At 36.6% G+C, this 14,343-nt stretch overlaps 1 protein-coding gene across 6 annotated transcripts in view; it reads right to left on the bottom strand.

Annotated features, from left to right (window-relative positions):
- CPEB3 (cytoplasmic polyadenylation element binding protein 3) overlaps window positions 1-14,335 on the bottom strand; it is an 83,331-nt gene extending 68,996 nt beyond the window's left edge. For 3 of the 6 annotated variants that reach the window (XM_032232069.1, XM_032232070.1, XM_032232071.1), the window contains exons 1-2: window positions 4,476-4,561; window positions 3,324-4,240 (exon numbers count right to left, since the gene is read on the bottom strand). In XM_032232069.1, coding sequence (XP_032087960.1) covers window positions 3,324-4,229 — 906 coding nt within the window. In that variant the 5' untranslated portion in view covers window positions 4,230-4,240; window positions 4,476-4,561. Of the gene's footprint in view, window positions 1-3,323; window positions 4,241-4,475; window positions 4,623-6,589; window positions 6,887-14,118 lie in introns of those variants that run through there. The other 3 variants (XM_032232068.1, XM_032232067.1, XM_032232072.1) reach the window with 3 other exon arrangements.
- Between the last annotated feature and the right edge of the window lie 8 nt (window positions 14,336-14,343).

The raw sequence follows: 14,343 nt of genomic DNA, 5'->3' as shown, positions 1-14,343 counted from the left end.
CACAACAATCTGAGTCCTCATTTTACTGACCTTGGATGGAAGGCTGTTCAGGAAAGTGCTATACCTTACCTTATACCAACAATATAATTTAGAATACCAATGCTTTTTATCTATCTTAGCATAAATGCTTCCAAATGCCAATATGTTGTATATTGTTAGATGCATATATTGAGTCTTCAGAGGAAGAAATGGTGAACTGAAGATGGCTCTACTAAAAGCAGAATCTACAACTACAGTAGAACAAAGAGCCGGCGAGCACAACAGCTCTTCAAAATTATTCTTTAAACAGGGGGAAGATTCAGGCTCCTTATGAAGAGACCAGAAGACAGTGGTATCTGGTGAATTAAATAGTCTGCCTAAACTGCAGTCAGAGCCATTTCTAATCATGATTGGGAATTGCTTGTTAATTACTCTTTAGATATTAGGAACCTTTGAATTGACAAAGGTTTTTTTAGACTTTAGCAAAAGAAATTACTTTAAGGACTTTAAAAAAATCATTTTTGGAATAAACAGCAAAAGAGTAATTATAATATTAATTTTGGAAAATTACAAATGGAGTAAGGGTCTGGAGGGATTTGAAAAAAGATTTTGAAATTAATTATAAAACCCTTTGCATGGGAAAATACTTTTCTTTTGAATTCTTAAAGATAACTGGGACATTGAACATTGGACACTAGAGGGAACCAGAAAGAACTAAAGATTACAATTAAATTCACACTTAAATGTGAATTACTGATAAAGAATGAAGCAGAATACTTTAACCAGAGAATATTTATGAGCAATGGACCCAGAACTTAATTTTAAATCTGTCTCCCATTATTGAATGTTTAAAGGATGATATGAAAGAAGAACAAGTTTTACTGGACAATAAGGAAAAAGATATACAGGGTATACAAATGAAACCAATTGATGTCCTAATTAAAAGGGATATACAAATAAAAAATCAAAAGAATGACCTGAATAACAATTCCATATTAGAATTACAAGAGACATTTATTAAAAGTTTTGAAGAGATTTGTAAAAATGCACAAAGAAATTACTAAAAAAAAATCAAATTCCAGGACTGCATTTGAAGGGATTAAAGATTGAGATTGTTAAAACTAAAAGGAAGGAATATAAAGTTGGATTGTCTGATCAAGGTTAAAATACATATGTTACTCTCTCTGGTAACTCTTAATAGACCTTTGTTAATAAGGACTGAATGAAGAGGCTTTAAGGATCTGTTTATTATAAGGGACATAAGGGGAAAAAAGACATTTGTTGAATTTTAAGAGGCAACTATAAGTTACTAAAATTGTGCATATTTATGATGAAGGGGAAAGTCATTTCTTTATATATCTTTTCTTTTTACTATATTTTTTCTATTTTTCTATTCTATATTTTTCCTGCATTTCCTTTTTGGTTCTTTTAGTTTTTATTAGTTTATATCTTTTTAACTGTAAGGTTTACTAACATTTCTCTAAATATATTCACATAATTATTTTATCATTTCATATATTAAGAAGCATATACAAGTAGTCCTTGACTCACAACAGTCCATTCAAAGTTACAATGGCACTGAAAAAAGGGACGTGACCTTTTGTCACACCTATGACCATTGCAGCAACCTCATGTGATCAAAATTTACCTGCCGGGCAACTGATTCATATTTATGACGGTTGCAATGTCCCAAGGTCATGTGATTTTCTCACAAGCAGAGTTAATGGGGAAGTCAAATTCACTTAACTGGGTTACTAATTTAACTGCAGAGATTTGCTTAACAACCAGCATATAAGATTGTAAAATGGGACAACTCACATAACAAATGTCTCAGTTAGCAACATACATTTTGGGCTTAATTGTGGTCATACATTGAGGACTATCTTACTGTAATTATGAATTTTAGAATGCAACATTGGAATACAATTGTAAAAAATAGCAAGAGTTTAAAACATCTCTGTCTGGATTTATCTATCCTTTAGTTTTAAGAGTGAAATACTAAGTACCAGAAATATGCCCCTCCCTTAACACTGCAGAACCAATAAAAATTATTAACTATTTTGTTCAAACAGAGTGAAGTATCAAATGGAGGTCTAAAGGCAGCAGTTCTCTAAATAAAATGACACAGCATTAGTAAGTTAATATTCTGTACCACTGAATATATTGTATTTTTTATAATAGTTTATATTGCATGTATTGAAAAGTGTAGTGCAAAACCAAAATTAGTTAATTTCACTGCATAAAGAATCTAATAAACTGTACATTTACTTATAATGGCTTATAGGTAAAATACATTATAATACAGAAAAGCTTTTATCTTAATAAATTGATTTGGATATGATAACTGAATAATTGGCCCACATGCTTTAAGATAACATTTAATACCAACTAAAGTTCCATTCTACATTAAAATTGCAAAGCTTCAATTTTACTCAGTCTCAATTGTTGCAATTGATCTGTCTTGACCTCTTAGATAACAAAACCATTGCAAGACACTGCCGCTTTAAATATTTCAAGGCTTATATAGCTAGTAAATAGGCCCCATTGCAATATGGCTGTGAAGGTCATGTCCTATTGTATCTTTCCTCCGATATTGAGTATGAAAGAATCAAAATGTTTACTCCACACAAATATTTTAATGTGTCTTAATCTCTGTATTGCCATTATACATGATCTTGTTAATGGTAAATGGTATTCAGGTCAATGCACACCCAAGCCTCTTCCTGAATCTATTTAAATCCACACCCTGGACATATGATGATGATTACATTTTAGCAATTTCAGCATGTTGTTTGCATTCATATGCCTACTTTTGCAAACACAATCCTGTTGAACCTCATTTCTCAGCATTAGCGAGGCAGAGCAGTTTTAAGCAAAAAGGGATTGGCCCTTTAATGTGGAAAGGATAATTAAACGGATTCCTCAAGTGTTGTTGGATTTTTGGTCGTACTATTTAATTTACAATATGAAACCACCCAGACAAGATCTAAACCTTTGGCATTTTGGAAGAACACTATTGTAGTTAAAATGCATAAAATGGGAAGCAAATAATATTAAGGAAAAGAGCTAGGACCAAAATGCAAATATTTTTAAAACTGAAAATCAAATAGAAACAAGGAGCCTAGAAATAATCTAATTTGTTTTTGGATCCCTAACATATGCGAATGCTGTCTACAAGCATTAGGTTTAATGATAGGAAGAAAGACCTAATGCTGGCATAAACTGCAATGACAAAAAAACCCATTTAATTTTACCCAGGATTAAATTATAAGACAAATGCTAAAATATCTCTTGCCCATTCCTCCCCTTCCCCCTTTTCTGCACACACCAAGAAAGGACTTTACCTGAAAAGGCAACAGATTATTGCCATTGTCTGTCCTGAAGGCGTTGTCTTCCATCCAGGATTTTGGAGCTAGAGGAGCCGCCCGGGGAAATTTCGGTGGGGCAATAACATTGGTAGAAAAAGGCTTTTTCAGAGGTGAGATGGGGTTGAGTGGGGATGGCACTCCAACGCCAACTCCCACGCCAACTCCCACGCCGACTGCCCTTCGAGGGTCCCTGCCAGCTTGCAGCCCACCCCAAGGGTTGGAAGGCGTACTCCAAGCTGCATTTTGATGGTTATTCCAGCTGGAAGGAGAAGAGGTGGCGGCGGTGGAAGAGGAGGAAGGTTTGCTGGTCATGATGGGCTGATGGCTGTAAGCAGCGTTTCTCTGGGCAAAAGGCGCCTGGTTAGGGCTGACCGGCGACCTCCTTTGCTGCTGTTGCTGCTGTGCTTGCTGCTGTGCTTGCTGCTGCTGTTGGTGGTGCTGAGTCTGAGCTAGGCCAATCTGGGGGGAGAAAGTGCCTCCAAAAACGGGGTTGACATGGTGGGGGAAATTTTGGAAAAGCATCGTCCCATTCACTGGGGTAATCCCTTGGAAAAAGCTATCCTCCACTGCGTTTGTGGTCCCTGTAGACCAAGTGCTTCCGAAGGAGGGAGACAAGGACGTGCCGGCGGCTGGAGGCTCCTGCTGAGGCTGGTGGAAACTTAAACCCGGCAAGATGGGGGACTCCATTTGCATCTTCTCTTTGCTGTTTGGGGCAGGAGCCGCTGCTGAGCCGATGCTGGTCACTGGGTTGTCCTCCGGTTTGGGTGTCTCTGACGTGATGGGGGTAGAAGGAGCTTCTGCTGCGTTCGGATCCTGCCGCTGCTGCTGCTGCTGCTGCTGAGGCTGGACTTTGCTTTTGTCCATCAGTAAATCATCCTGCATGGTTTGCGCAGCTGAAACGAGGAGAAAAAGGGGGGGGGAGAGAGAGCGTTAGCATTCATAAAGCTGCTTTTAGCCTGGCTAAAAATTCCGCTGCTAGGATCAAGCCGCCGCAAACTGCAAGGCACAGCGGTACTACTAATACGTAATCCCCACCCACCCCCCTCTCTCTCTTTAGGGGTAAAAAACGGTTTGAATCGGCGCGATTAGCCCCCGCCGCCTCTAGAAAGACATTTGAAGAGGCTTCACCCTTTCCGATGCCTCGCTTCCTTTCAGTGCAAAGGGAAAAAAATGTGCTTATAGGGCAGAGATATACAGCAATTTCGCCACGTCTCTTTCTCTGATACCGGAACTCAGAGCTCTCGCCCTGCAATGAGAAACTGATTCTGGTTCCTGTTTTTCCGTCCACCCTCCTCCTCCTCCTCCTCCTCCTCCCCTGTTATTTGCATACGTCAATAAATACTGCTGCGTCCTTCAGCAAGGTTAAAAAGACAGCAGCCTTTACTCTTCTCCACCCCTTTCCTATGAATAGACTTTTAAAGGAGACGGATACCCGTTTTGATTAATCAACAAAAAGGGTTCAGCCAACTCATTCGAAACAGTTCACCATTCGCGATCTAAAGCGTAAACGACGAGACATTTTGCTCTTTAAATTACGGGAGAGGGGAGGGAAGGAAAGTACCCTACATAACAAAATATTCAGTTTAGCTTGCTTTAAACAACCATTTTGGGTAAAACCGGCTTAATAACTAGTTTGTTTTCCATTCGCTTCTCTATTCCTTTGAATATAACACGATGTAATCTATTGGTAAATTTTAAAGAATTCAACGTTGTGATTGCGAGTAAAGTTAACTGATTTCAGTTACACGCCTTTATAACACGAATGCATTCGTACGATTAACCCGTCTTTAGAAATATTTTATTTGGGCTTAAAAATACTGAAATACTGGGACCCTCAAAATTGATAAAAAAATATTCAACAGCTGTAACGATTACCCAAAGGAAAATTGCAGGATTAGAGCATGCATATATTATTTAAAATACCGTCCGTTGTAAATAACTAGACTTTCAGAAATATACAAGTATCATTGCTTTCATTCATGTTAATATCCTTCCCCCAAAAATTATTACTGGGCAGTTTAAAATTTAATAAATACACAAATAATTATAAAAAAAAAACATTCATTGGCTTTTATAGCAAGAAAGCTATGAGAAAAAGTAAAATAGACTAAAAGCAGTCATCCATCTAACATACTGAACTTTATAAACCGATTTAGTTAGTAATACAGCATTCAAAATCTAGTCCTGTGTCCTGGCTTGCTGGCTTCCTCGCTTCCTCCCTTCCCTCCCTCCCTCCTCTTTTACCCAGTGTTGAAATCACTGTTTTTTTCTTGCTATTTAACTGCATAGAAGTAATCAAGGCGTCATAACAGCAGCTGCTCAGAGGACTTAAGAGAATTAGGAACATAGTAATTTTCTTTCTCACGTCTCTCCTGTTCCAGGGATTCATAAATTTATCATTCCTCTTCAAACAGGCAGTTAATCAAGTAAGAACAGCCAGCAGCATATATTGTACGGGTATTATTAATCCACAGCAGGATAGTTCACGGAAATAATTCTCTTCACTACTGATCTACACACGAGCTAAAAATAACGTGTTGCAGAAGGGTGCACATAGAGAGTCTTCTAAGCTAAATTCAGAACCCCCCAAAAGGAGTAAACTAGCGCATCTTTGCACGCAGTTCTGACGCTGCTGTAGGGGGGGTGCAGGCAAACCTTTAAAGCAGCACTGCAGCAAGCCATAATATCAAAGCCTTTGTGTAGTTTTCTATTAGCTGCACTCGGATCAAATTTATCAAAAGCTGTAGGGTAGACAAAATACACACAAAATATCCCATGCAAAAGGGGGGGGATGGGGATATTACTCTGCATCAGGTTTTAAAATGCTTGTTTATGAAAACATTTCTATAAATAAGGATATAATTTAAAAAATATGTCTTCCAATGTAGATGATAAGCCACACTATAACAGCTGATTTAAATACCACTGTGAACTTCATATTGCACTAAAATTCACACCTTTTCCTCTCAAGGTCAAAATCCACTTTTAGTTAATGTAGGCAAGTCTGAACCAGGAAAAAAAAAAGGACGTTACTCTAAAAGCAAAAAAAGCAGGTAGCCAAACACCCAGTTGTAGGTTAATATCCAGAGTCCCCTGATTTCTCCACCCCCTTTTTCTCCCACTGAATATATTTGTATCAATTCAAAGTATACTACGGAAAAAATAATAATATCCCCTCCGTACTTCATTTGCATGCAAATAACCCCAATGCAGTCAAGGCAAAGGCGCCCAGAACGGTTTACCTTTTGAGCGTTCTGTATTTAAAGATCAATGAAAGGTAGGGACAGTGTGTGTCTATTTCCTTCTTTCGGGTTTGGTATAGGATAAATAGAAATTGCTCTCTGGCAAGAGCACTTTGACAACTGTGAGCCTAGGGCGCATGCGCGCGAGTGGGATTGTGGGGGTTGAAGTCTCCTGCGAAAGGGCTCTTTCGAACAGAGGCAGGCTGGGAGGATTACTGTAGTACACTATTCAAAGCAGCGACGCACGCTTCCTAAGAGGAACTACGGTGATATGGATTTTCAACAAAGAAAACTGGCCTAACAGGTACGCTTGGAAATAGTTACTTAATCATATATGAATAATTGATCTTAATTTAGACATGGATCAAAACGCTAACGTTTCCTTGTTTTTTTTAGAGATTTGTATGGTATCTGAATTAAAATCAACCGGGTAATAGCTTCCCAAAGTGAGTTGTTATAACCTTAGACCTTAACTAAGCACTGGATTTCATTCCATTAAAATGGCTTAATATATTTATCAACATATTCAGATCTATTGTGTCCCTCCTTCTCCCTGCTTTACAAATATTTTTTTTAAATCATTACCTATTACATTCTTGCATACACCCATGGATTTTTAAAAACCTTTATCCCTTACAGTTTACAATGAAGGTTAGCCCTTCTCTTCAGGCAATGTGCACACGCACACATTCATACACAAACTCTTATGTGACCTTAAATTAAAATCTATCATGGATAATATGACAATTTGATTTCTCTTTTCACAAACTGACTTTACATGTAGAAACTCTGTTAAAACAAATGAGAAATATGAGTACTATACTATACTATATTTTTACAACATTCTTTATGATGGGAAACTTCTCGTTAGTAACTGTAAATAAAGAAATTATAATTTTTAAGAAACATACAAGAACTGACTGAAGATAGATTTTAACTTTCATCAAAAGAGTAATATCCTTTTTATGAAATAATTGACTTACTTAACAATAATCATATATCTTCAAGTCAAATATAACAAGGATAAGAATGAGCAAATATATAAATCAGTATTTTCCAAAACATTGCATCTGGCATTTTCCTACTAAAAATTCTTAAAACTCCAGCATGCTAGAATTACAAATCACTTCAATTAACAGGATGGATTAACTTTTAAATGCTAAGTTAATGCAGAGAAATACCTATTTTTCCAGTTACTGCCAGTAGCATTTTGTCTGACAAAATTACATGGGGAAGAGATAAAAGATCTAAGCATTCCATCATAAAGTAGCTTATAAGGTTGCTAAGATAAAAAGGAGCTTTTTTATTTTCATAATAATTTCTGGATTTTTAAATTACATTGGAATTTAAATATCTGAATCATCTGTTTTAATTACACCTGAGCAAAGGAATTCTATCCATATTTATTCAGATGTGGTTTAAGGGGTCTTTCTCCCAATAAAATCATTATACTTTAGCCTCCCTTTTGTTCTTTTTGAGGGAAGCAGTTGGATCTTTAATCTAATGCTGAGAGTGGAGTAGAAGTCTGGATGTGTGGAAAAATAAATACAATAGAGATTCATTTTACTGGACAGTTGGCATTTAAGGGCGAGAGCAAATTATATTCATTCCTAGTCTTAGGCAATCTGAGAGCATTCTGTAATCGATACACAGATAGCGTCAACTGAATGAAATGTATTTTTATTAACAATGGCATGTTAAAACCAAATACCGTCAATTTCCTTTTCCAGACTAAATTACTAAAAGAAGACAAACAGAACAAAAATTCTATTTGTTGAAAGCCAGCTTATTCTCTGAAGACGGCACCCTGAAATATCACATTGTTATTTGATCTGTACTAGTTTCCATTTTAGTTTCTAGTCCAATTTCAATGTATATTTAAAGATGGCAAGTATAATTTCTCCCACATATATTCATAGTACTCAATTATTTCATTCAGCATTATGTTTTGCCCCAAATTCTTTCTACTGACTCACTTCGGGAAGTCTTCAAAAGGAGTGAGGTTGTTCTATTTCTGATACCAACATTGTAAATTGTTTACTACTTAGTTGAAGTAATATGTTTTTTTGATTTTATATATGAGTCTAGGGTATGACTTTTTGGGAAGGGCTTTTGGGTGATTATTTTCTCTTTTCTTTTATTTTTAATGTCAAAAAGCCTTGCTTTTGCTAATTTGATGCATTTTCTTTGTCTTTTTATTTATTGTTCTAACCCCATGTATTGGGAATATAAGTGTACCCTGGTTTCCTTTGAAGTGAGACATGTGTCCTACAATTAACAACAATAAACAATTATGATAAACAAAATTTCTTAGAATTAGTCATATGTAAACCACATCAATACATACTGTGGATGGCCCAGCTAGATGGCAGCACCTAGCCAGCAGTGGCTAATATCAGAAAGCTAAACAGAGTTGGATCTTGTTATTACTTGGAATGCCAGGCCTGTAGGCTAGATTAAGAAGTCAAAGCATTATGAAAAAAGGTAATGGTAAATTGCTTTGGTATTGCTGCCAAAGAAAGCTATGCGAACTTATTGACGAATTCATTAAGATCAAAGGAGATATCAAATTCAAGCAGAAATGTTTCCTTTATATAAAATGTATTACCCAAGGTGGCAAGCTAAAATATAGAAATATGGCTTCGGAGGAAAAAGAGAAACTGTTTAAAATAATCCACAATAAAAATGAGCAACAATCACAAATGTCCAAACCATGGTATAAAAATATTTGGGGAAAGCAATTGGGAAAAATTGGGGAGGGTGGGGAATGGTTTTTTCTTATTTTTTATATAATCTATTTTCATTTTCATTCTATAATTGTATTTTCCTTTCAAACTTTCCCTGTAATGTTTATTTTATCAATATATTCCTTTCTCTTTTCTTCTTTTTGCATTTTTGTTGCTTTAGCCAATTAATAAAAAATAAAATCAGGGTGAAAATTCATTTATACTATAGATGAGGAAATATTAATAGATATAAAACATGGCTCAAATATCTAATGAATAACATGTTTTCTTTTATTTATTTATTTATTTATTTATTATTTATTTATTAGACTTATATACCGCTTCATGGGGCTTTCAGCCCTCTCTAAGCGGTTTACAAATTTTTAGCAAATTGAGTCAGCAAATTGCCCCCACAGTCAACCTTGAGCCAGTGAGATTTGAACCACTGAACTGCAGATAACAGTCAGCTGAAGTGGCCTGCAGTACTGCACCCTAACCACTGCGCCACCTCGGCTCTTTTAATAGGAAAAAGAGGAAAGGCCCAACATAAAATATGAATGAGTAAAGCATTCTAGATAGACTCCACTAAAACCTTAATTAGATTAAATTGCTAAAAGAATTTTTGTATTACAAGGTCATTAATATATATTTGGAAACAAAATATTTGCTTTTTCATTATTCTCTGAACAAGGAAAGCAATGTAAAATGTGTTAGGTGGGAAAAACATACTAGTATATATATTTGCAGATAAAATACCAAAAATGTATTTTGTAAATTACTTCAAGATAGAGAAAAATTAATGTCATTTGAAGTATCTTTTATGAACTTTTGATTATTGTCAAAGCCTTAATAGACACATTCTTGAAAATAACAGGAGTCAAATGTGACTTGGAAGAGTTTTTATGTTGTAAGAGGGCATGAAAATAAACAATTTCATGTAAGGGCAAAGTTTTCAAATGTAGAACAAGAGCAAGGAATATTTTTATTTAAAGTTACAGTATTTTGAAACAGAAACAGCAAAATAAGGAGAATGTACCCTGTACAATGTACAAGCATTTACCGGTACGTGTTATTAGAGCAGAAGATACAGTGACATCTACTCATTCTTTACCCAGGGCTTCTTCTATCTATTCATTTCTATATCCAGAGTACTAAGAACTGGTAGAATTCAACATTTGTCTCATTACATAATGATAGGCTGTTCAGAAGTTAAACATAGTCCAAAGACTTGCACAAGAACTATCACTTCAAAGTCAATATTGATTCTGTATTTCTATAAGTGGTGCCTTCAAAAAGGTCAGAAATAGTATAAAAGATAGGTAAATTTTGTCTTTCAAGTTAAATAGTCATATGTTTCTTAAAGACAATATGTTACACCCAAAACTGAAAGGAAAGGTAAATGAACAGGAGAGATTTGAGAAAAAAGGCAGGATCAGTTTGCTGTTATATTTAAAACAGTATAATACTATCCCTCAATCCACAACTTGATGTAGGTTCATGATTCCCTTAAGGAAAATGATGAGGCTGTGAATAACAGAATTAGAAATACAACATAACTGAAGTATCATGTTGAAAAAAAACTGGTACACACTGATTCTTATGTTGTAAAATTAATATGGAACTGATATCAAATGCTACGGGTACTTTTTCATATAAAATTTAGCATGCAGATTTCTATATTAAACATAACAACATTTTGTATTTATATCCGATTCACATATTGATACGGAAATAACCAGTTCCCTAAAAATAAAACATCCCATTATTAAAATAGCCTGTACAAATCATTATATACCTACTATGTGTTTTGTTAGTGTTTATCAGGTAAACAGGTTAGCAAATGATATGTATTTAAAATTGGTAGGAGAAAAATTGCTAGTTCTTGACAAATAAATGATCTTTATCTCTACATAAAAGAATTACTTCTCTCTCTTTGGGAGAGCCAAAATAATTAAATTAGGCCATTAAATTAGTTTTAAATTTGTAGTTTAGAAATGAGAGGACCCATTTCAAAACAAGCTGTAATTTTTGATTACAATTTTTAAGGATATGAAATTTGTTCAATCCCTATTATCAGTTAAACCAAAGCCATATGTAGTCTTTTAAACCAGATGGATCTATTTAATCTATATTAAAACAACAACAAAGCTAAAGTAAAATTAGCACTATATGGTTTACATTCCTAGAAGAATACCCAACCCCAGCTGTTTACAACGTACCAAAAAAACCACTTGCCAAACATATTTTAGCAAAGCCCATTGAGGGAACTTAGCCTATGTAGTTACATCGTGGTTTCACCTGTTACTTCAGCCTCAAAATGGGTTAATGGGGTAAACTCTGATTCAGTTAACCATGGATAAGTGTGTGAACTAAGCCATTGGTTAGTTTTCTTACAAAGAGCTTGAGAGGTATACTGTACCATGTTTCGATAGAAGAGAATATTTGTAGGTGATATTTGAAAATGAGGAGTCCTTCTCTGAGCTTGGTTGAGTTTTTTTGCAGACATTTCCTTATCCAAAATAGGTAACATCAGTTTGGGGAATGAAACATATGCAAGAAAACAACCAAGCTCAGAGAGCACCAAGGACGTCCTCCATGTCCTACGTTTTATCTACATCACCCTGATATAATTTGAAGAAGATCTGACATTCTAGATAACAGCTGGAAGGGTATATATATATACATCTTCTTCCTGCCGCATTTCATGTATCTCTGTAAACAGGCAGATTAAAGAAAACAGGTCAATTTCCATTCAGCTCTCCCTTCAGGAGTAGACATGATATTTTAAACCAGATGGATCTATTTAATCTATATTAAAACAACAATAAAGCTAAAGTAAAATTAGCACTATATGGTTTACATTCCTAGAAGAAAACCCAACCCCAGCTGTTTACAACGAACCAAAAAAACCACTTGCCAAACATATTTTAGCAAAGCCCATTGAGGGAACTTAGCCTTAGATCTGACATTCTAGATAACAGCTGGAAGTTGAACACCTTGCCTAGGGTACATATATATCTTCTTCCTGCCCCATTTCATGTATCTCTGTAAACATGCAGATTAAAGAAAACAGGTCAATTTCCATCAAGCTCTCCCTTCAGGAGTAGACATGATATTTTAAGAGGTTATACCCCACACCGAAACACTAACCCACCCCAAGATTATGGCAGGGTTTCTTTCCTCAATTCAGCATGACTTTCAATAGCCTCGCTGGGAAGAAAGGGGAAGGTATTATTATTATTATTATTATTATTATTATTATTATTATTATTATACAATTGTATCATAGCGGCCAGTTGTTTCGCCGGATTTGGCATTGGCTACTAGTCGGGCCCCACCCAGGGGCCTAGGACGTCGTAACGTATTTTCGTAATATGCGTGCAGATCCAAGCAGTGCGCCTTTTTTGCATTTGACTGATGGTGATTTTGTCAATTTTTAACTGTTTCAAATGTAATTCCAGTGCTTTTGGAATAGCACCCAGTGTGCCAATTACCACTGGAATTACCACTGCTGGTTTGTGCCATAGTCGTTGAATTTCGATTTTTAAGTCCTGGTATCTTGTGATTTTTTCATGTTCCTTCTCGGCGACCCTGCTATCACCTGGTATTGCGATGTCTATGATTGTCACCTTGTTTTTCTCAACCAGTGTGATGTCTGGTGTATTATGCGCCAGTATTTTGTCGGTTTGTATGCGGAAATCCCACAAGATCTTGACCATCTGATTTTCGGTGACTTATTATTATTATTATTATTATTATTAATTATTATTATACAATTGTATCACAGCGGCCAGTTGTTTCGCCGGATTTGGCATTGGTTACTAGTCGGGCCCCACCCAGGGGCCTAATTATTATTATTATTATTATTATTATTATTATTATTAATTATTATTATACAATTGTATCACAGCGGCCAGTTGTTTCGCCGGATTTGGCATTGGTTACTAGTTGGGCCCCACCCAGGGGCCTAATTATTATTATTATTATTATTATTATTATTATTAATTATTATTGTACAATTGTATCTCAGCGGCCAGTTGTTTCGCCGGTTTTGGCATTGGTTACTAGTCGGGCCCCACCCAGGGACCTTCTTCTTCTTCTTCTTCTTATTATTATTATTATTATTATTATACAATTGTATCTCAGCGGCCAGTTGTTTTGCCAGATTTGGCATTGGTTACTAGTCAGGCCTCACCCAGGGGCCTAATTATTATTATTATTATTATTATTATTATTATTATTATTATTATTATACAATTGTATCTCAGCGGCCAGTTGTTTCGCCGGATTTGGCATTGGTTACTAGTCGGGCCCCACCCAGGGACCTTATTATTATTATTATTATTATTATTATTATTATTATTTAAATTTATAGGCCGCCCAATCCCGAAGGTATTATTATTATTATTACCCTATCCTCAAAAGAGAGCAGTTTGCCTCATCCACATGAGGCTCCTTTTGCTCCCCACATTCTGTTTCTGGGCTACTGACAGCTACCCCTTTTATTGGCCGAGTTTGGCATTAAAAATAAAAAGGATAGTGGAAACAGGACGACGACATAGAAGACAAAACCTGTAAGAAAAAAGGCAACCGGGGTGAGGGGGGAGAAGGGCGGCGGCGGCGGGGGGGGGGGAGCTGTAATTCACATTATAACACCCCTTATAACTACGAATCGGTCCCCTTTTTTTTTCTTTCCCCCCACCCACCCACCCCACCCCCAAAGACGAAAGGGGGGGGGGGGGGAAGCCAACCCGCCAGAGAGAGAAACGGACAAGGGGGGACGGGGGGACGAGAGGTGCTGACCTTTCCCTCAGCGAGCGTAGCCATCTCGCCGCGTCCGCAGCCGAAGGCGAAAAAAAAAAACGACAAACCGCCTCGCGCTCACACACAACACGCACACACACACACACCCACCCAGCTGCGGCGGCGGCGGCGGGGGGGGGGTCGCGCGGGGGGGGTGTGGGGTGGTAGGAGAGCAACCGTAACGCGCGCGCCGTTAGAAGGAGGAGGAGGGCGGTGTGTGAGAGG

Source organism: Thamnophis elegans, chromosome 15 (genome assembly GCF_009769535.1).
Source record: "Thamnophis elegans isolate rThaEle1 chromosome 15, rThaEle1.pri, whole genome shotgun sequence".
Classification (NCBI taxonomy): domain Eukaryota; kingdom Metazoa; phylum Chordata; class Lepidosauria; order Squamata; family Colubridae; genus Thamnophis; species Thamnophis elegans.
Note: the sequence above shows the minus strand (reverse complement) of the source record. Positions and strands in the feature narration are given on the sequence as shown.